A 21,299-nucleotide genomic window follows, 5' to 3' on the forward strand; every position below is an offset into this window, starting at 1 on the left:
CAGTAAAACAGAGATTAACAAAGGTTAGGGGATGACTCTAAATGGCCTGGTTTGTAAAATTCACAACAGGGGACAGCTGCGAGGAGAGAGACCGAGCTCCACGAGAGTCCCCTGGATCTGCAGTCGGCCTGGTTCACCTTGGTGCTGGCACACACCCTGTCTCACTCCACGTCCCTTCTCATTCCATCCACTGCTCCACACCTGCTGGCAGAATGCTTTAAAGAATGATTATCTTTGAAACAGACATTTTTCTGTGTGAGGCTACGAAGATTGAACTTTTTAAGATGAAGTGGGACTCATTTGGGCTTGGTGGAATAAACTGATTCAAAGAGAAATAACACTCTAAGAAAGAACAAAGTTTGGAGGGCCAGATACTTTGAAATATAGGGTCCAAATAATTCCAAATTATCTTACCCAGCAACACCTACATTAGACAAGAGATTTGAGTTGAACCAATTTTTTCCTGGTTTTTGGACTTAAAAAAACTTTACTGGGATATTTACATACCATAAAACTCACCCATTTTAAGTGCCCATATGATGAGTTGTAGTTAATGTATACAGTTGGGCATCCCATCACCACAATCCAGCTTTAGCAAACATCCATCACCCTAAAAATTTCCTTGGGCTTGTTTTATTATTTGCTTTTAACAGAGAAATTTTCTTCTCTGCACTTTTGAGAAAAATCTGGTTTTATTTAGTTACGTTATTATATTCCAAACTAAGCATTAAATCAAAACACTAGTTCTTAAGAAGTAAACTGAGAAAAGCATCTGGAAGTAGTGTTTCTTAATCCTGGAAAAACAAATTCTGCAAAATTTTTATTTTATAAGTAGAGTCCTGGTAAGAATATAGCTTATTCTATAAAGCAAGTGAAGGTAATTATTTTGTCTAGGTGCTCCCACGAAGTGAGGCCTAGCAGAAAAAGTCATTGTACACAAATAAATATCTAGTCTTTTATCAAGGATGACAAAACTTAGGGTGGGAGAAGAATTAAAAACAGGAGCTCCTTCTGCCTGGAAAGTGTCCGTTGCATAGGTTTCCAATGTTAGGAGAAAGACACACCTGTCTGCCTTTACTCTCCCTTAATTTATGTACAAAAAAAGCTGCCAATGAGATCTGGGAGGATGAAGATATACTCAAGGCTTTTCCTCAGACAGGTAGGGAGCAGCCAGGAAAGCTGATCGCCCATGAGCAGGGAAATGGGCTGGAGACAAAGCCTTCTGTGACACCAGGCCAGCAGACAGTGCACTTACGGTCCTTCTACCAAGCATATGTGAATCCACAGTTCTTCTGGTGCTTACTTAACAAGGTAACTGCATCAAGACTTTTTCCCCAGAGGGTCTGACCCCCAGTCTAGAGATAAAACCAAAGTTAAATGAAGTAGTGAGTGGTAACAGTGAACTACATTTTTGGACATCTTAAGGTGCATTTTTCCTAACGTAACCTGAATTTACCTTCCTCCTGCAATATGCTCCTCTTCTCTTTGTTACCGACTTCTTAACACCCTTTCAGTCTCAAAGACATTGCACAGATGCATTTGAGTTATCACTCTCACAACAGCCTCCCTGCCTCATCTTCCCCCACTATCCACTGCACACAATTCTTTTGGGCCACACTATTCCAAGGGCTTCATACACATATGAGCTCATTTACTCTTCAAGACAACCCTATAAGGTAGGCATGATTATTGGATTTTAGAGATGAAGCTTATGTCATCCCTGTTGCTACTCAATTGCTCTATTAATACGACACAGTGCTGGAAAGCCAGGCACCAGGCACATTCTTCCCTGTAGCCCCTAGAGGGCAAAGAAAAGTGAGGAGGGGAAGAGAGCTGGCATTTCCAAAGGGTGGGGAGGGGAAAGAGCACACCACTTCAGTGCTTTGCTTGTACTGTTTCTTCTCCTTCTGGTGCCCCCCAATCCCAACCTTTGCAGACAAAATTCTTCCAGTTTGCAAGGACCAGCTAAGTATCAGTTCTGTCAGACACTGCTCCTTATCCTTCCATGGAGCCACCTCTTCCATCCAGGCTGTCAGGGCGGCTTGCTCTCCCCCCTGTCCAGTTTGTGCACACATCTGACATCCCCACAGACTTAGAGGAGCCCTGTCCTCTTCATCTCACCCAGCACTGTGCTCCCAGCATTACAGGTGCCCAGGACCCGTTCACTCCACGTGATTCCTTCCAGAGGAGCCACACTTCGAGTGTCTGTTTCCTTTTAAAGAGCTGTATTAAATTGTCAAGGACTCTGAGTCTATGCCCTCGTTTTATCACCGAGGCAGGACTCAGGGCCAGAGGGGTGGCAGTGTTAACATTACCTCTGCCATTCAAGAGCAAGGAGCCAAGGCTTGCCAGAGCAAGCACCCCCATGCTACAAGTTCCCCACCCTGCTGAACAGTCAAACTGCCTGGGGCTGCTTCCAAAAATGCTGAATCGCCCACCACCCTCTTCCATCTCCACCCCAATGAATCAGAATCTTCTGGGGTGGGGCTAGGGACATCAGCATTTTTAGAAGCTTCCCAGATGAATTTATGCCACAGACAGGGATGAGAACCTCAGCTCTAGAATAAGCAAAATCTGCAAATTTAAGATTATTCTTTTTTGGATTAGAGGAAGTTAACAGTCAAATTAGGGGCAGCCTCTTACACAATACAAGTAGCCTCAACGTTCATATCATAAATTCAAACACCCCCAGAGTCCAGGTTAATAAAGGAAAGGAAGGGGTTTGGAGGGGGTTGGGAGAGACCAGAAGGCACCTGTCTTCTCCAGGTGACTGTGGACCGGTGGAAGTACACATCCAGTGACACAAATCTTCAGAGTTTTCAAGAAAAGCTGAAGAAATCATTAAGAAGTCTTGGTTATTAATTCAGATTAAAACAAAACTTTGAGTTGGTCAAATAGAACACACTCCCAGGCGTCAGTATGACACCAAGCAAGGACTTCATGGTATCCATCTGGGATCCAATTTCATTCCTGTCTCCATCCCTTTCCTTTCCCCATTTTCCAGGTGGCCAACTTCTGCTTCCTCATTCAGACTGCTAGAGTCCTGGCTGAAACAAATTATAAAACCAATTAGAAAACCAATTTAATTTAGCTCTTTCTACTGAGATGTTTCACTTAAAAAAAAATAAAGACAAAGACAACAAGCAAAACAACAGCCAAGGATCCCCGCCACCATCGCTCTTGCGGGTAATCTTAATGTGTAAAAATCCTACCTACGAGTCTTCATCTTAAAAAGAGACAGACTGAAAGCAGGATGCTCTGCGATCACACTCATGAAGGGCCTGAATTATTTCTGCTGTGTTTGAAGCTTTCCCGCAACCCCTAAAGAATATAAATACTTTATCACGGCTACGTTACCCATCCTCTCCCCTCAGAATTGCAACGGGACGTGACACCAAAAGCTGGGTGTCCCAGGGAACTGCAATGAGGGAGAAAAGTGGGCGGAGCTCCTGTCCTCATCACCAGGACTCCTTCTCCACCCACGTTCATCACAGCCTGAGGAGGCCGACAGGACTTGAAGGGGATTACAAGGAAAGGACAGGTCCAGCAAGAGCTTACAGGACTTTCTCATCCTGTTAGGTGTGGACAGCGCTGGGTGCTGGAAGAAGAAACCTCCTTTACCTGCCTGAATCAGAAGGATCTGTACCTAGAACTTAACAACAGGGAGGTTGTCTAAGGAGAGGCCAGAATCAACATGACAAGGGTGTACCCTAGCGGAGGTGCGAGATTCCAGACAGGAGAGTGAAATTAGGCGGAGGACGCTCCGGATGACGGGCCTCTCTTAAAGGACCAGGAAAGAATCTTCTGTCTTTGCCAAACCTTACTCAACAAAGTGCATTTCCCCAAACACATTTAAGGCTTAACACTGGAGTCTGACTTTCTACACGTTGCCTCATGACTATTACTTTCATCAAATTTAAACTAGAGACTTTCCCATGATATGTCTTCATCCGAGATTTGAAATCAGCATTTTAAAAAGCCAAATGACAGAATGAATTGAGGCATGAAACAAAGGGAATTAAAATTTTAAATGAGATGGAGACCATAAAGGCTATAAATGACATGGCAATCAGGACAGTTTATTTCCTCCATCTAAGAGGGATGATAGATCTGTAGAGACCTTTCCAAGAAAACAGTGGGAGAGAATGAAAGTAAACCAATGGCCATGCCTCCACCTTAGAGGTCACCAACTGGGGTTCTCATCCACAGTTTGAGCTGGCCCACCAAACCAGACCAGGTAAAAGGCAAAAGGAACTGAGTGGAGCTCTGCCTCCTCTCTCTCTGGTTGGGGTGCCAACAGCAGAGAAAGGAACAAAGAGGCCATGGGAGCTAGACTGAGCTTCCCAGTGCTCCTCCCTGGATCAGACCCGGTCTCCTCTCCCCAGAACCCAAGGCACTTAACAGACAATCCCATTTTGAGCCTACCTTAGCGCATGTGATGCAGCGAAAGCCAATACTACACCTTCCACTTTGCTGTGAGGTGAGAGGAGGAAGAAGGCAAGTTGAGTGCATGTGACAGAGTGAAAGCCACCTGATCATCCAGGGAGAACACCCAGGTGAACAGGCCGGGAGAAAATTGCTAAGGGGGTCACAACTTAAGATTGGCAACTCGTAGGGCTCAATTCAACCCCACAGATTCCTAAGCGGGCACTGTGCCTGCAACTTGCTCTGTATTAGATGCCCAGCATCTCAGCAGAGGCAAGGAGGTGTGCTGCTAACATTTGCTGGTTGACCATTGAGCCTGTTGGTCATGCTGAGCACAATGGGCACATCAAGATGAAGACATGAATCCCGCCTCCGAGGACCTCAAAGCTTACAGATTAGTGAAACATGCAACTGTAACTCTTTACAGGAAAGCAAATGATGGCAGCTATTTAACAGAATACAAAGCTCTCTAGGAATAAAGAGGAGGAAGGAGTGAATTCCCATTGGGAGTATCTGAGAACACTTGTTGGAAGAGATAGGAGAGGAAGCAGGACTTGAAGAACAAGAAGGGCTTATATGGACAGACATGGGAAAGACATCCAGGCCAAGAGGACAGTGCCCTGGGCAAAGCCACCAAGAGGGGAACAAGGCATGGAAGGATTGGGGAGCAGCAGTTGGAATGGTGGAGAAGCTCCTAGAAAGAGCTGGTCTCTTACAACCTGGAGCCATGCAGGGCTGGGAAGGCCAACCATGATTTTTGTAGGCATCACGACTGAAGACACAGAAATAAACCATGATTTCAGTCAACATAAGGCCAAAACAAAGGCTTAGAGTAAAGAGCAGAAGATAGTTAGAGATTAAAGTTAGTGAAAGCTAAAATGTTTCAAGAGACAGAAAAAAAATAACAAAAGTATAGAAAACTCAATGATCCTTAACCTTGCCAGCCATCCTTAACAAAACAAAACTCACAAAGTAGTGACAACAAGGCAAAGACAGACCAACTTCCAAAGGACCTCAGGGTTGGTCCATTACACAAAGAAGGGAAACAGCTGCCCTTCTGCCAAATAAATTTCTGTGCAACCATTTAAAAGTGAGCTCCTTAATGAATGAACTCACTGAATTGAATTATTTTTGCTGAGTTTTATATCATTCTTTCTGGTAGTCCAAAAACTACACCCTGATTTAAATTCACCACTATTTGGAAAGCCTGCTTTTTCAGTATCGAAGTATCCAGAGGACAGAAAACCAAAAAATAATGCTCCAGAGGAAAAGCCCCTGGCTCTAAGCCCTCTTTACCTTTTTGGAAGCTTTTCTGTCTTGGGGTCCTTCATATAAAATCAGTGTCCTGAGGTGGCGTAGGTTCCAGCGGCGTTTTCTAGTGCCCAAATAATGTCTGAGTACCCCTTCAGAGAATCCACAGCTCCTTGAGTATGTGTGTGATGCTCGGAGCCTGCTGGGGTTCCTTACAGGAGAGGCTGACAGGTAACCAACCACAGAGCTTATGATGTGATGTGACCGTTTCCCCTCACGCTGCCGAACAGCTGTCCCTGGGGCAGATTTGGAAGCTGTGTTAAGCATCGTGCTAATGGAAAAATCTGATGGCAAAGGGCTTCGGTGTTTTGTAATTTTTTCCTGTAAGCTGCATTGTTGGAGCGGTGTGACATGCAAACCATCCCCTCCTCCCCTCCTGGCCTACAGACTTCCAGGTCTCCACCCTGGTGTGCTGTAAAAGTCAGCATATCATCAGGCTGACTCACCACCTGAAGAGGCGGCGGCGCACTGGTTAGGGTACATGCTGCGTAAAGCCGGCAGGTACTTCCACCTCCTCTGCCAGGTCATGGGAAGACAAATCCGCCTTTGTCCTCACAGTTGGAGGGAGCATGCCAAATGGGCTGCCTCAAAAAACAACTCCATGGGGTGGCCCTGATTTGAATAAAGCATCCCAGTCAGTCAGTCTGAAATGCTAGGGAAAAGGCAATAAACTGGCCAGCCCTTGGTGGGTATATTGACTTGAACGAGGGAGACAATGAGGGCAGAGGGAGAATGAACTTCTTTCGGTTTTAGTTAGAAGAAAGTAAGAACCAATGCACGTGACTAAGGGTTTAAAGATATTAAGCAGCTGGGCTTATGAACGATTAGAAACGTCACCTTCCTCTCCCTCTTTCATATTTCTAACGCGGGAAGATTCTCCCCAGGAGACGCTTAGGCACGCCTGCTGTACAGAAACACCTGAAATGCCTTGGCCTCACAGACAGTTGATGCCAGAAAAGAGGGCACTCAGAAGAGCAGGCAGGGAAGGGAAAATTTGGCAGGAAAAGCTGAATCAATATTTTCACAAAACCATTTGCAAAGCTGATAGAATTTATCAACTGAATTAAAAATTGTGAGACTAAATTCAGAAAATCCCATTCTATCTAACAGAGATCATGTCCAAAATACAAAAGGTCTCCCTCAGAGAGAACCACTCCAATTAAATAAAAGCACAAAAAGGGAGTTAAAATAAATTTAGTGCTTGTGACTATTAATAGCAAATTGCTTCCATAAACTATTACTCTAGAGCCAGCTCCTTTAAGTAAAGGTTTACACGGTGAAACTGTAGCCACGTCCACAACCTCTGAACCAGTTGCAAGAAAAGTCACGAATCACCAAGTCTGGCTTGTCACAAACAAGACAAATTAAGAGTACAAAGACGTAACTTTCCAGATGAGAACAAATGCCATGAACCCAACACTTCTTCTCCTGCCTCAGCTCTCCCTCATGTCTATAGTTCTTTTTTTCATTCTGTTGGTTAGGGAGGCCTTCTGAATATTATAGAATATTACTTAATCTGAATTTTTAGCCACGGCTTGCTCCAAGAACTGCTGGAATTAGAAATCTGGTCACACACACACACAGACACACAAAATCCTCAAAATAGCTACATACTGATTTTTAAGTTGTGAGATCACTTGTCCATACAGAACTACCAGCTGAGATCACTAATGCTACGTACACAAGGGAGCTGCATATTTTAAACACTTCTCTTGTTTGCAGGCTTCATAATGAACTGCAGCCCCAAAGCAGAACCAGGCTTATCCCCTAAAACATGAACATACTTTTCCTAAAAAGCATATGGAAATGAGTAAATCAGTTACATCACACTCCAAAAATATTTAACAGGGCAGCCAAGAGAGCAGAGAGAATCATCCAATTTTCTGACTTAGAACTTTTGCAAACTGTTTGAATGAATCTTATCAAGTCTCATTTCCTGGTGGGCTCTTCTTTGAGGTTTTTTATCAGAGAAGTCTACTCAATGCCACTTTTAAGTATGTTGTCAGAAAAGAGCAAGAATACATTATTTCTGTGAATTTGAGAACTACGCTCATTATTCTTCATGCCAGGTCAAATTAAACAGCTTTTTACAGAAAAGGTCCCCAAAGCAGAAACTGTGAGCATTAGTCACTCATTTTCCTCCAAGCCCATTCAAACCTTTCTCAGAAACTGCACAAAGGAGATGAACTGGAATTATCCGGGACACAGGAAGAAGGAAGCTAATGGGCTCAACCAGCCCACCCAAAGTTCTTCCAGAAAGAGGGGAAGTGCATAATCAGAAACAACGGCCAACACTCACGATGGGAAGTTCTGCGGGCGAGCAGGGCACAAAGGATTCAAATCCTCGTAGGAAGGGCTGTTGTAATCCTTCTCCTCACTCTGCAGTCTCAGAACAACAGCAACAGCTCAAGTTCTTAACATAGCAAATCTCCCCGTTGGGTTTTTAATTTTGTGTTTTTCCTTTCTTGTTGGCACCCGTAGAGTATCTGGGCAGAAAACGACAGCGGAACAGTATCTTGGGCCGTCATCTGGTACTAGCAGAAGCCCAGATTCTATCCTTCCTACGCCCAGGCAGGCTGGTACTCCCTGGGAGACAAGTCATCCTTCCTCAGCTTAGCTGGAGAGCTAATCATCTGTCTGAAATCTGATGCTTAACCCATTACAACTCACTCACGGTTTGAAGCAAGAAAGCTTATAAGGTGAAGCTGGCTACAGGCTAAAACCAAAGCCTTGAAAGTTTGTAAAACAGGCAAGCCCTGACAAGGGAGAGACTCTTCAGAACCTCTCTGGGGCTGGATGAACTCTGAGGTTCTGATTAACCAGACAAGCAAGACTCCAAAACTCAGGGTCTCCTCTTTGTAGGCGTTCTTGGCATTTTAACAGCTAAGAAATTCAAATGTAAATACTTCTTACTGAAAACATAACTATCTTCTCAAACACCATCACTGTAAGGAACAAATTATTTATAAACTTCAGTGTGAAATCGGCCTTCAATAAACTAACAACCAACGGTGTCATTTACAGTTGAAATGCATAATCTAATTAAATCTAGTTTTTAAACACATCAAATAATATGATGAAACTGCACTGATGTACGAAATATATATATACACACACACACACGTATATATAGATTAGAATACGTTTGTTTATTTGGCTCTATGAAATAATTCACACTAAGAAAAAATAATCCGTCAGGAAGGATATTTATTCTTAACCATTCTATTTTTGGGTTTTATGTAGTTTTCTGAAATACATACTTTCCCTTTTACCTGTCCAATCAGAACTTCATAGACACCACACTTCTGATCTTTAACATCAACAAGAATGCCTCAAACTATGGAAAAAGATTCTCCACATTCAACTTTTGGCTTAGCCATTAACTAACCATAAGTCGTGTTTTGCCATCTGATAGTAAGGAAGGGAGGTTGAACAGGTGAAATCAAAAAGACCCCTTCTAGCTCTTATCTATGTTTTTATGTTATGCAATTCTGTCTTACCCCCTCAGCTCTTCTGATAACCACTGAACACACCACTTCTGGGAAAACACAGAGCACACACATTTCATCCTTTTGCAGATTTCATCAGAAGACCCTGGAAGGTCATGGAGGGTACGTGTGAATTACAGCAGCCGCAGTTTTTAATCAGCTCACCCTATGCCTTTGGAGTAAAGCAAACGCAGAGGTCAGGTCTAAGACTCACCACCGTGAACAGAACGTCTCTGCCACTCTTTGTGACCTTCTTCACAGATGGTCTGAGAAAACACCAGGCCGGTTCCAGCCAGACCAGTCAGTGCAAACTGGTCTTGCACCTGACAAACAGCACGCAATTCCTCCTGTCAGGTCCACCGCAGTGGGCTCAGGGTTCTGTTTGCGAAATGCTCCCGCCCAGAAAAAATATTGACACAGCCAAGAGTGGGCTGCACTGTACTGCAGCATTCTACCTGCTCTGTCACGAGTCTTTGGCTCTGTCCGATTGCAGGTCTTATCAGTGGCCTTTGTACCTCATTTAAGATCAGCATGGAGACAAAACCTGGAGCCAAATAACTGACCAGGATAACAAGACTTTATGAAAGTTATTATACTAATTTAAAGTGACAACCAAAGGTTTAAGGCAATTCAGTAAGTGTATTAAATGAGTAAATATTTATCTGTCTGGAAAAATACACATATATTTAGGCTATGAAAGAGAACAGCAAGAGGGAGAAAAGCTATAATAAACTAGCGAAGGCAAGTATTAGCACAAATAAAAATGGTGATGGCGAGCCTAAAAAGTCACTCCCGAATGCTCATCTATCCACTTCACTGAACTGTTAGACACAGGACAATAATTCAATTCTTTCCGCAGTGTCACAGCATCACACGGAGCCTGGCACAATGGCACCCGAGCAGGTGCTTATTAGATCAGGAGCTCATGACCGGGACGGCAGAACAGGGAGGATGACCAGCACTTTAGGTCTCAACAAGTGTTTTTACGGTTATTGTTCTGTTTCTTTCTGGACAACAATCCTGTGAAGAAGGTAGGACAGGTAGTATCATCTTCATCTGACAAATAAGCCACTTGTTATTTGGCTTCTAAAGAGATTCTAAGCTCTAATTAAAGTTTCACAACATTAATTAGTGTTTAGAGAGGTATCCATCAGTGCACCCAGTTTACAGCATAATGTGGAAACCTGAGAAAAAGCAGACTGCCCCCACCCCTAAATTCTGCAGAAATACAGCAATTTTCCTAACCAATGACCCCCATTTACTTCCTAGTTAGCCATAAAAGAAGAGTCAGTCGAGCAATTTATGATGCTCATACCTCATTACATTAACAGATGACACTGAGCTCTTCTTAGTAATACCATAAAAAAACATTTTAAATTAATGAAAACAAAACTGGACTAGTCAACAGAAGTAGGATGAAGGATGTGGTGGAAAAGAGATAACACTACAACAAACAAGTGATAATGAGGGAGTGGTAGTAAGAAGGAAGATGCAATCTGGAAGAAGTTCACAGGTAAGGTTGCCAGGTTTAACAAATAAAAACAGAGACAATACAGGTAAATTTGAATTTCAGATAAAGACTACTTTTATAGTCTAAGAATGATCTCTACTTTACCTGGATACTCTCTCCACGAGGAGACTTCAACTTCTACTAGAATGTAAGATCCTTGAACGCTGGGATTTCTGCCTGTTTTGCTCACTGCTGTATCCCCGGTGCCCAGAACAATGCCTGGCACATTGCAGGTGCTCAGTGGTATCTGCCGAGTACTAGTAAAGTTTATTCCTTAAGCTTAGATGGAATGTGCACAGCTGTTTGTTATACAACCTTCACATATTTTGTATGTATGAAATGTATAGTAATAAATTTTACAAACTACAGCGTTAACTAACTGCTTTTATTTTAAAATCAGTACCTTTTACTCAGTCTAACTGAAGGACCCAATGGGGAAGTCAGGGTACAAAAGGATTTGTGAATGGTCCCTTACCCAGTTTAAATTCTGGATAAAAGTTTAAAGATAGAGATATGAACATGAGATGATTAGTGTGTGTATACACACACACACGTATATGTATATATAATGCATGCATGCTTATGTATCTGTGCATGTGTATGTATATACACACACATTTATACACATACATGCATATGTAAAATTAAAGTAATTGTGTACGACTGAGCCTCTAATCAGATTTGCTTACAGGCTTATAGAGGTCATGGTGACTAGAATAAACAAAAACCTCTCTTTGCCTGGTCCAGACACCTGTCTGCAACAACAATTCATACCCTGACACCCCAGAAATCACAAATCAGAGTGCTTTTCTTTGCTTTCAGACTCAGTGCTCAGACCTGTTAGGCAGGACACCAAGAGAGGAAGAAAGGGTACAGCTGTATTGTCAGACTTCAGGGACAAAGAGAAAAGGGATACTCCAGGACAAGTCAAGTTGGAAAAGGAGTTAGGGGCACTCGGGGTAAGGATCTAAACCCTGAACTGAGGGTTCTGCCAGAGACATCAGAGGGTTCTGAGGCACCAACAAGTGCAAGCACCCTCCCTCCGAGTGTGCACAGAAGTGAGGGCGGGAGAAGGGAGGGAGACCACGGCATCACGGGGGGGCTGATACCCACCCACGACTCTCAAGAAATTTCGCCATGTTTTAGTCTCCTCCCTTACCAAACATTTGACTAGAGAAACAAGTAACAACCCCGAGTTTTCTTTCTTCACTTAGGTAAGTTACTGAGCTACTCTGTGCCATCACACAGGGATGACAGTGGTGCTGAGGATAACAGCATACACTCATAGGATTTCTGTGACGATTAAATATGAGAATATGGACAAAGCATCCTGGGCACCATGGTAACAGTAAGTGTTCATTAAATGTAAGTATTGTCATGTGTATTTCATTACTGACAGCAGTCCTGAGCACAATCTGTAACAATCCTAAGACTGAACAGTAGAAAGGGCAAGAAGAGTGAACAGATTAAGCTCAGCTGTCCTAGAACAAACAAATTGAGTTTATGTAGGTTTGGTCTGGGGCAAGCTATAGCATCGTGCCAGAGAGGATACCTGCAGCTGGGGTTGCTGGGACAAAGAGTCACCAGCTCAGAGGTCTCCTCCTCTTGCTGTAGTTTTTAAAGTGCTTTACAGCTTCCACGCCCTTGTTCGCATGTTTCTGGGCTCTCAATGGTTCCAGCCCTTCAGGTGGATATATTTACTGATGCTTTACACATGGAGAAATGTCCTGGCCCGTAATTAATGGTTAATGCTGGAAATGGGACTCTAATTTAGGTCTCCTGGCCCCAATTCCACATTCTCTCCATTATCCAGTGCTCAGAGCCAGCAGAGCTGGGACCCTGGGCTCAAGTGCTCCACGAGAATTCCCACATACACAGTTACGGCTCCCACATGCTCCACTGTTGGCAGATAACACGAGAGAGGAATGAGGGGAGGACAAATGGGGTGGGCTGTAATCTCCCGTCACGTACTGTCTCTCAGGAGGCTTTTCTCTCTCCATTTGTCGTACAAATTTCTCCAAAACATTACATAAGCAATATTGGAATTGATACGCAAACTATATAGGTCTCCAATATAATTGAAGAAAGAATTATAATACAAGTCTTTGTGATTCATAATATGGCTTGTTGCATACTCCTCTCTGGAAAAGTTCCTTTATTGAACATATCCTTCTCCCTGCTCCCCCATTGTTGAGCGACATCAAACAAAAGCTGCTTGGGAGTGGATACTAGGAACTGGGTTTAAGGATTCAAACTCATTTCCTCTCTCATCACTCAATCCCTCGTGAAGAAGCGTAAGAGTATACATTACACTTGCATCAGCCTTCAGGATTTTACATTTATCTTTCCACACTCCAATAAAATTGACTTAGGTAATAATTTAACTAACTGATCTTTGTACATAAAGAGACTCTAAAGATAAAAGCAAATTCTCTAAGAGATTAAGAAAAAAGAACAAAAACTTCAAAGGACAGAAAGTTGCTTTGAAATCCTACTTATGTAAGAAACTTGCTATTATTTACCCATTATTAAAAAAGAAATAAATCAGTTTGAGCTAAGACATACACTTACTTACATACACACACCACACACACACACACACACACACACACACACTGTCCAGAGCATGGAGTTACCTAAGGTACAGCCGTTAACCTTTGTGGTGTGAGCCATGCTGGTTTGACTCCAATGACAGATCCAAAAAGGAGTGATGAGTCATGCAAATTTTATGCATCAAGTTCCCAAAGGCATTCAACCTGAAACAATAAAGAGAACCCCATCAAAATGGGTCATTTAAAGATATGTACAACACTAAATCTTAGACTTCTGTGTACAAAGATGACTGCTAAGGGAGAGAGCAAAGCGGAAGGTGGGAGAGACAGCCTAGTGACCAAGGTGGTGGCTGCCCTGGACCTGGCCGCTCGATGTTAAGAGGATGGCACACCTACAGGTGTACCCATGGACAGATGCTGAAAGCAGGTCTCTAGATACAATACTCCTATGGGAGATAAAATTGGTTCTCTAGACACATGACTTTTTTAGGAAGGTGGCCTTCAAATACAAATGTGTATCATTCTGTAGAATTTCACAAACTGTTGTTGGTTTTTAAAATATCCTCCTTTCCAAATGCTAGTTCCACAGTTTCATTTACTCAATTGCAATTTCAAAGCAGTTGTTGTACCAAATGTTCACATTTTTTAAAAGATGAACTTCTTGTGAATTTTTTTGTGATACCTCAAGTTTTTCACCTACCCAGTCCTTTAAAACATAAATCTGATCCAGGCAGTCCCCCTCTTTAAAAAAAAATCTTTAAAATCTCCCTTTGTCCTGTTGGATAAACTTCAAATGACATACCATTGCACATGGTTTTGAAACATTAGAATACATGCTAGGCAACATATTTCTTATTTTATACTGATTCGCTATTTAAAAGTTAATTGAGATGATACAACAAGATATACTACAGTCACAAAATTTAAAACAAAAAATAAGAAAAAACCAGAAAAAAACCACTGCTCCAATCTTTTGAATGCCTTTTTTAAAATGTTGGCAAGGAAAGCAAACAATAGTACAGACAGAAATATTCCACTTCCACTATGCCCAAATTCTCACTCTAGACACAAAACTCGGAGAAATTGAGCTGAATAAATTCCAAACGGAGAATTAAAGTGTCAATTCAGAAACCCATTTGAGTTCCCAACAATAGGAGAATGCTAAAATAACAGATCCACGTACCCTGGATTCTAATGCAGCCTCTGAAGTCATTTAAGAGCTTTTAATAGTAAAGTACTCAAAGTACGTTGATAAAAACGGTATTCTGTCACAACCTAATTTTGTTTAAAAAAGTATGTATTTACACATTTATTTAAAACAATTGGAAGTAAATACACCAAAATGTTCATTGTGGTTGCCCTTTGGTGATGTAATTACAGATGATTTTAGCTCCTTCATTTCTTTAGTAATAATAATTATTAAAAAAAATTAGCGACTTTCTGTAAACTTTGGTTTTATTCGCTTTAAAACGCATTTGAAAAAGAAAAGAGTATTTAAAAGTGCTACACAGAAGGAAGCCATCAGGTCATGGTCAGGGAGATTATAAGAAGTCAGAAATATAAGTAAATAAAAAGGAAGAAGAGGAATTGGCTGATTGTTTTGATCACACAGGATGAGATTTCTTGCTGCTTAACTAGGGAAATTTTCTTCATTGTTTGAATGGGTTTGCACTACAGTTCAAAGCTAACCACTGTGAAAGCAGTTCAGTGCAAACTGTAAAGGACCGGTTTTCCACAGGCTGCTTCTGACAGGTGTGCTCCCTCACATGGCTTTTCCAGCTTCAGGGACTACAGCTCAGCTCACTTGCAGAGACCTGATTCTCAATCTCCCACTGGAGGCCTCCCAGCTCCCTGCTGGTCCCCAGTTTCTGTTTGGCAGCACACCAAGAGGACAGGATGGCTCTAATCTCTCGGACTATGTGGCAATCATCTGACTTTCCTGGAAACAGGCACTGGTCCGGGTCCATGGCATTGAACTTGGAGAGTCACAGCGAGCTGAATCAAAAGGCAGGCTTCAGGGATACAGCGAGTGTTATCTTTAAGAAGAGGAATGACTATCCATGTCTCACAAATGCATCTTTGTGTTTGTTTTTTTTTAAAAAAAAAACAACAGGTAGAGGCTGGGAGAACTGAAGGAGGAGGAGGAGTGAGGTGATAAGGGGGCAAAAGAAAGAAGCCCAGCTTCTGGAATCATTCAACTAATTATACTTTTAAAAGCCAACAGCAACAAAACCTAAGCAAAGCTGTTTACTGGCCCCATTCTAGCCCTATGTGATTGTGTTCTTGCTTCATAAAGGCTTGTAAATACCACCATTTAAACTCTGGAGGGCAAACAGAAGGCAAGAAGAAACAAGCTGCAAGGGTTATGGGTGAATGAAGTATGTGTCAAGGTGTTTGGACGGAGATGTGCCCAGAGCCTTCCTCGTCAAGCTTCATCAACTTTGGTCCAAGGTCCTCTCCTGTTACTGAACCTCTTTCACCTGGCAGAAGATCTTTATCTCAGATCCAAACTGGTTTCTCCCACCCTCCCCCAAACTGAACAATAAAATCAAAATAAAGTGGAAGCCTAAAATCAGGAACCATCAGCATATCACTCGTAAAATAACAAGACGTGCCTGTTACTGGGTGTGGGTCCTGGCAGTGCGTGTGCAAAAACAACAGGTTTGTATTGTGTATTGATTTTTTCCCAGTTATTGTTCATGCCTGACAGGTGGCCTCAAATGGTGAAGACTCAGTCTTCTTAATGATATGCAGATTCTTATGTCAGTGCATTGCATAAAACAGGAAAGGGTTGGCTATGATCCATTCTCTGTTATAGATCAATAAACTGCTTCTTTTCTCTGTCAGAGAAGACTGCAAACCAGTAAATCTTAAGTGGTACAACAGTGGCTTAGTTTTGCTCGCTAAGAAAAAGCACTTCTTTAAAAGGATTTACGAAAATATATCAATAGAATAAAGAATCTGTCTTCTTCTCTATTCATTTCAAGAGGCTAATCTGCATTGAAGAACATTTTAGGCAGCTCCTCCATTATGGTGTAGAGAATAATGTAGACACTGCATGAATTAACCCCATAAATACATGAGCGTAATATGAAACAGATATGGAAAAGAGCTCACTAGACCTTTTCTAAGAAAACATCAATGAAAATAAATGTATCTGAAATCTGATGTGCACGCTAGTTAGCAATGCCAACCAATCAAATGCCGCTGCCTTGGTTAGAACCAAGAAAATGATGATGATGGTGACAATACTGACGACAGCCAGTGTCTACCAAGCTCTTACCTCTATTGGTTATTGAAATCTAAAATGTCATTGACTCTAAGATGCACTGTTACTTTAAGTACCACTGATTAAAAAAAAAAAGATGTTGCTAATTAAATGGTAATAAAGTGCTTCTTCAAATTACATTAATGGTAAGACATCCTCATTTCAGAAGTGTTAAATTGCAAAAAGTGTGCATCTCAGACTTGGTGAAATTGTGTTACCTTCAAGGCACTTTTTAAAGCATTTAACAGTTATTACCTTAATTAAACCTCACAACAACCCTATAAAGTACTAAAATTTTACAGATAGGAAACTGAGGCACTGGGAGATTTGGAACTTGCCATGGTCACACAGCTAGTAAGTGACAGAGCTACACTCAAAGCTAAGCAACTCAGCCCTACAGCTCATGCTCCAGCCCCGTGTGATTAATGATGGAGAGCAAGGGCACTGCTGCTTCAACAAACAGGAACTTACCTGCATAAATGAGTGAGGTCCCTTTCAAGGCAGTCACCTAAGGGATGTATGTGCTTATTGCAAGGACACTTTGCTCAAATCCCTTTTAGGGAGACAGTTATGTTTCAGAATTTTATGTAATACTGGTTTTAAAGCAGTTGTATTTCCAACTTTATTCCTGGAGATTACATGCTGAAGAGCTTGAGGAGGCACTTACGTGACACACGGCACATCTCAGCACTTACCCATCACAGTCTCTTCCAGACTAAAGGAGAAAGCATTAGAACTGCAGTGTATACAAAGTTCAACTCTAATCCACAGTAAGGTGGTCTGACTTTGCCCCCAAAGGGCGGAAGTGGCCAAAAAATGTATTAGTAAGAAACCAATTGGCCTAAGTCTTAAAGGATGAATAAGTGTTTTTCAGGGAGAGAAACATGGAAGGGCATGCTAGGCAGAAGGAACAGCACATGCAAAGGGAGGAGACGAGAAAGTGCAAAGAAAGTAGTGCTGAGGCACAGTCTGCTTACAGGAAGGCTTAGCTGTAAGTGACGGGAACTGTCTGAGAGAAGGTGGACACAAGTAGACCAGGTACTAAAGAGAAGCCTAAAGGAAGTAGATTCTATAAGAACCAAACAGAAAAAAACACACAGACCCAGACACACAAATATTTTACCCTAATAAAAAAAATGCAAAGCTCATTTCTTTCCTTAAATAAGTCAGTCTTTCAAATAGTCATCCAAAAACCTGTCTAATTTATTATACATCATCTGTGATTGCCCACATATTTCTGTCAAGAATTTAATTAAAAGTAACATAATGAAAAGAATGTTTCAGTGCAAACTCTGGCCACAATTTGTCATCAGATTATCTTTCAGTGATTTCTAATATTGGCTCCTACCATAAGAATTGTGCGGGAATATTTACTGGCTCTTGGTTATTGCAACCAAATTACCTAATATGACTCAACGCCATTTGACCTCCTCAAATACAGTAGATAATTTTCCTAGTAAAGAGTGCGGTATAGGTGAAGGGAAGTCTCGATTATCAATCAAGATCTAAATTAGAATCTTACCTGGATACTAGTTTTCATTCATAACATAGAAAAAAGGTTGGGTTTTGCCCATTAGAAAAAAATTTATGCTACATTTGTTCAAACAGTTATATTTGCAGCCTTATTCCTTGGGGTAACATATTTAAGAGGATGGGACGTACTGATATCATAGTAAAAAATTTAAATGGAGACAAAGAGAAAGTACGGAAGAAGCAACCATAAATAAATTCATTCATTCATTCATTCAACAAAGGAGTACCTATGATGTGCCAGGCAGTCATGAAGATACAGCAATGAACAAGGCAGGCACATCCCACTGCCCACCATCCCCAAATAATCTAACTAGAGATCTGTGCTTCTGGCCTAAAGATAATTTAGGTGAAGAGTGTTCTCAACAGATTAGGTGTCCCAAATGCCAACTCCTTCCTTACCCTTTCTGCCTTATTTGAAAAGAGTTCCCATGTTAAAATTTGCCTCCTTAGGCACCAAAGTGAGCATGGATGTATCCAGCCCTCTCACAGACCCTCCCTGGCCATCCACATCCACTAGACATCATGAAAGTACATTAGCATCTTTCCGAGAGTGTGCATAAGGGCAGTGCTGCCAATGGACAGATTAAAGCCATCTCAGACATGCCTGCACATGCTTTCAGAGCCCTGCGTGGCTCTCCCCAAGCTGGCTTACCAGGAACCACACAGCTTTCTTAACACTTGACAAGAACTGATGCTGGCAAATTTTCTTCCCAGGAAATTTTCTGTGACGAAAGTTTATCAGATCATAACCCAGGCTGAAACCAGGTACTCCTCCGGGAAAAAAAAAAAAAAAAGTGAAAGACTGGAGAAAAGTAAACAAATGAAAAGTAGAATTATTGAAGATTTTTAAAAGGTGTATCACCGTTACACTTTTTGTTGACTTCAGGGGAAAGTAATGTGATGACTCAGTGCAGGCATGTGAAGTAGTATTTAATGACTTGCTTTGGTTCACATCTAATGGGTCAAGGGAAACAGTCCACAGCAGAAACCTAACCTTGATTTCACAAGTATTAGTGAAGTCTTGCTCTTACTTAGCAAGCATCTCTACTGGTGACAGTTTATGAGTTAAAATATCAGGGTTTTTGCCTATCTAAATGTTAAAGAACCAAAATATACAGCCACATATGTAAGAGAATTAGCTTAGTATAGCTTGAAAGGCTTTTTGTTCATTTTCTATTTAAATTATTTAAAATGTGCAGTTCTCATTTATTTATTGCTAAAGCAGTCATCTTCCCTTTAATTCCTCTAGGATTGGATTTTTATGTGATAGTCTCTGTGATGACTCTTAAATTGATCAATACTGTTAATGACAAGTTCAAGGGTGCCTTGGACTAAGTAAAGGGATCAGAAAACATCTTTAGGTTCTTAACCTCTGAAGAGTGGTTCTCAGAGTGTGATTCCCAGACTAGCAGTGTCAGCATGATCTTCTGGGAACTTCTTAGAAATGCTAATTCTCAGGCCACCCCAGACCTACTGAATCATAAGCTCTGGGAGTGGGGTCCAGCAGCCCTCCAAGAGCCTCTGATGCAAGCCAAAGGTTCTCAAAATCACTGCTGTAAAAGATGGGTTAACTGGGAAAAAATTAGGTCCTAAGGCTGTAAGAGCCAGGAATGTCATCTGACTTTAAGAAAATAATACACAGTGATTTAGAAAACATGCCCCAGAAAGTCTGACTTTTTTCCATTCACTTATTCAAAAAATACAGTCTGGGGATTCAGAATGTAATGTGCACACTGCCGGGCACGAAAATGGTAAACAAAATAGACTAGTTCCTGCCTTCCTGGGGCTTCCGGCAGGAATTACACACATATCTACACACACTCCAGCAAATCTGTAACAAATTATGCTAAATGTCATGAGAAAGAGAAAAACAGGTGTAGAGTAAGGTTAACAGAGGCTGAACTTCTTAGGATTAAGGCTGAGGGTACGGAGATGGATGGGAATGGGCGGTTCTTATGGGCTTCTCCAGGGAAATGACAATGGAGGTGAAACCGGAGGGCTGGGTGGGAGTTAGGTGGGGGAGTGTGACAGATAAGAACTGTCCAGAGAACAGAATGCAGCCCAGAAAGACTGACACAAGGCTCCCACACACTCTTCCACAATGGCGTATAAAACAACTCAAGAAAGGAAGCACAGTCTTCTCAAAACATGGTGCTACAGCAACTTGCCAGGAACAGGCAAAACAAACCTTGATCTTACCCTCTTACCATATAAAAAAATTCATTCAAAATGAATCATAGTTTTGAATGTGAAACCAAAAAAACGATGTAACTTTTAAAAGAAAACATAGAAAACCTGTAAGGCTGAAGTTCTAGACATGACACCAAAAGTAAGATCCATAAAATTGATAAAAGCAAAAAAAAAAAAAAAAAAAATACAAGTTTAAAAAAAGTAAAAACTGATAAAGTGGTCTTCACCAAAATTTAAACCTTTTTGAAGGACACACAAATTATATTAGTTAACAAATGGTGGAGGAGTGGTGTGGGAGGCTGAGGTTTTTAATACTAAACACCATTATAAGACACTTTCACTATTACCTCATTTCTGCTCTGGAAATCTGTTAACACAGTATGTTTGGCCAGTCAAGCTAGTGTTATTGTAATGAGTAACCATTAGATCCAATTAAATTACAGTTATAATAGCAAACAAACAAGAAAAAACTTTTTTTTCTGTAAAAGAATGGCCCAAAGGCTCTGGGGCAGAGAAAAGTTCTACCATTTGAGCAACTAAGTCTACTAAGAGAGGGAAAGAGCAGACTGGGCTGGAAGGAGAAGTGAGCAGAGGCTAGTGAAGAGATTTGCCAGGCCCTGCTGGCCACAGTAAGGAAAGCGAGTTTTATTCTAAGTGGAGAGAAAGTCACTGAGAGTTTTAAAGCCAACGAACAGCATAAAATTGGTTATTCTGAAGTACTTTGCTTAGGCTTCTTACCATCTTTAAGGAAAGGTAGGTCGGGGCTTCTTTAGTTACATTATGATAGAGAAGGGACACTGGACCATCCAGGAGTAGTTTATTCAGACCAGTCCGCTGATTTTACTTTTTAAAAAAATTTTATTTTCCACTCGTTATAGCAGAAAGGCTCAGCCATGCCAAACAGAAACTTTCCAGATGTTCTTGTATTTTCCCCAGAAGATATAAGTTCTTACTTATTTAAGAGAAACTTAAAAGAAATCAAGTGCCTAACCCAGGAGATACTTTATAATTTGCTGCCTGTC

The 21,299-nt window shown here is 41.5% G+C and overlaps 1 protein-coding gene across 4 annotated transcripts in view; it reads right to left on the reverse strand.

Moving 5' to 3' along the window:
• Positions 1-21,299, reverse strand: part of KANK1 (KN motif and ankyrin repeat domains 1) — a 180,147-nt gene that overhangs the window by 42,612 nt on the left and 116,236 nt on the right. For all 4 annotated transcript variants that reach the window (XM_064490252.1, XM_031449804.2, XM_064490250.1 and 1 more), the window contains one exon: positions 13,371-13,490. In XM_064490252.1, the coding sequence (XP_064346322.1) occupies positions 13,371-13,407 (37 nt within the window). In that variant the 5' untranslated portion in view covers positions 13,408-13,490. The remainder of the gene's footprint in view (positions 1-13,370; positions 13,491-21,299) is intronic.

Source organism: Camelus dromedarius, chromosome 10 (assembly GCF_036321535.1).
Source record: "Camelus dromedarius isolate mCamDro1 chromosome 10, mCamDro1.pat, whole genome shotgun sequence".
Lineage (NCBI taxonomy): Eukaryota > Metazoa > Chordata > Mammalia > Artiodactyla > Camelidae > Camelus > Camelus dromedarius.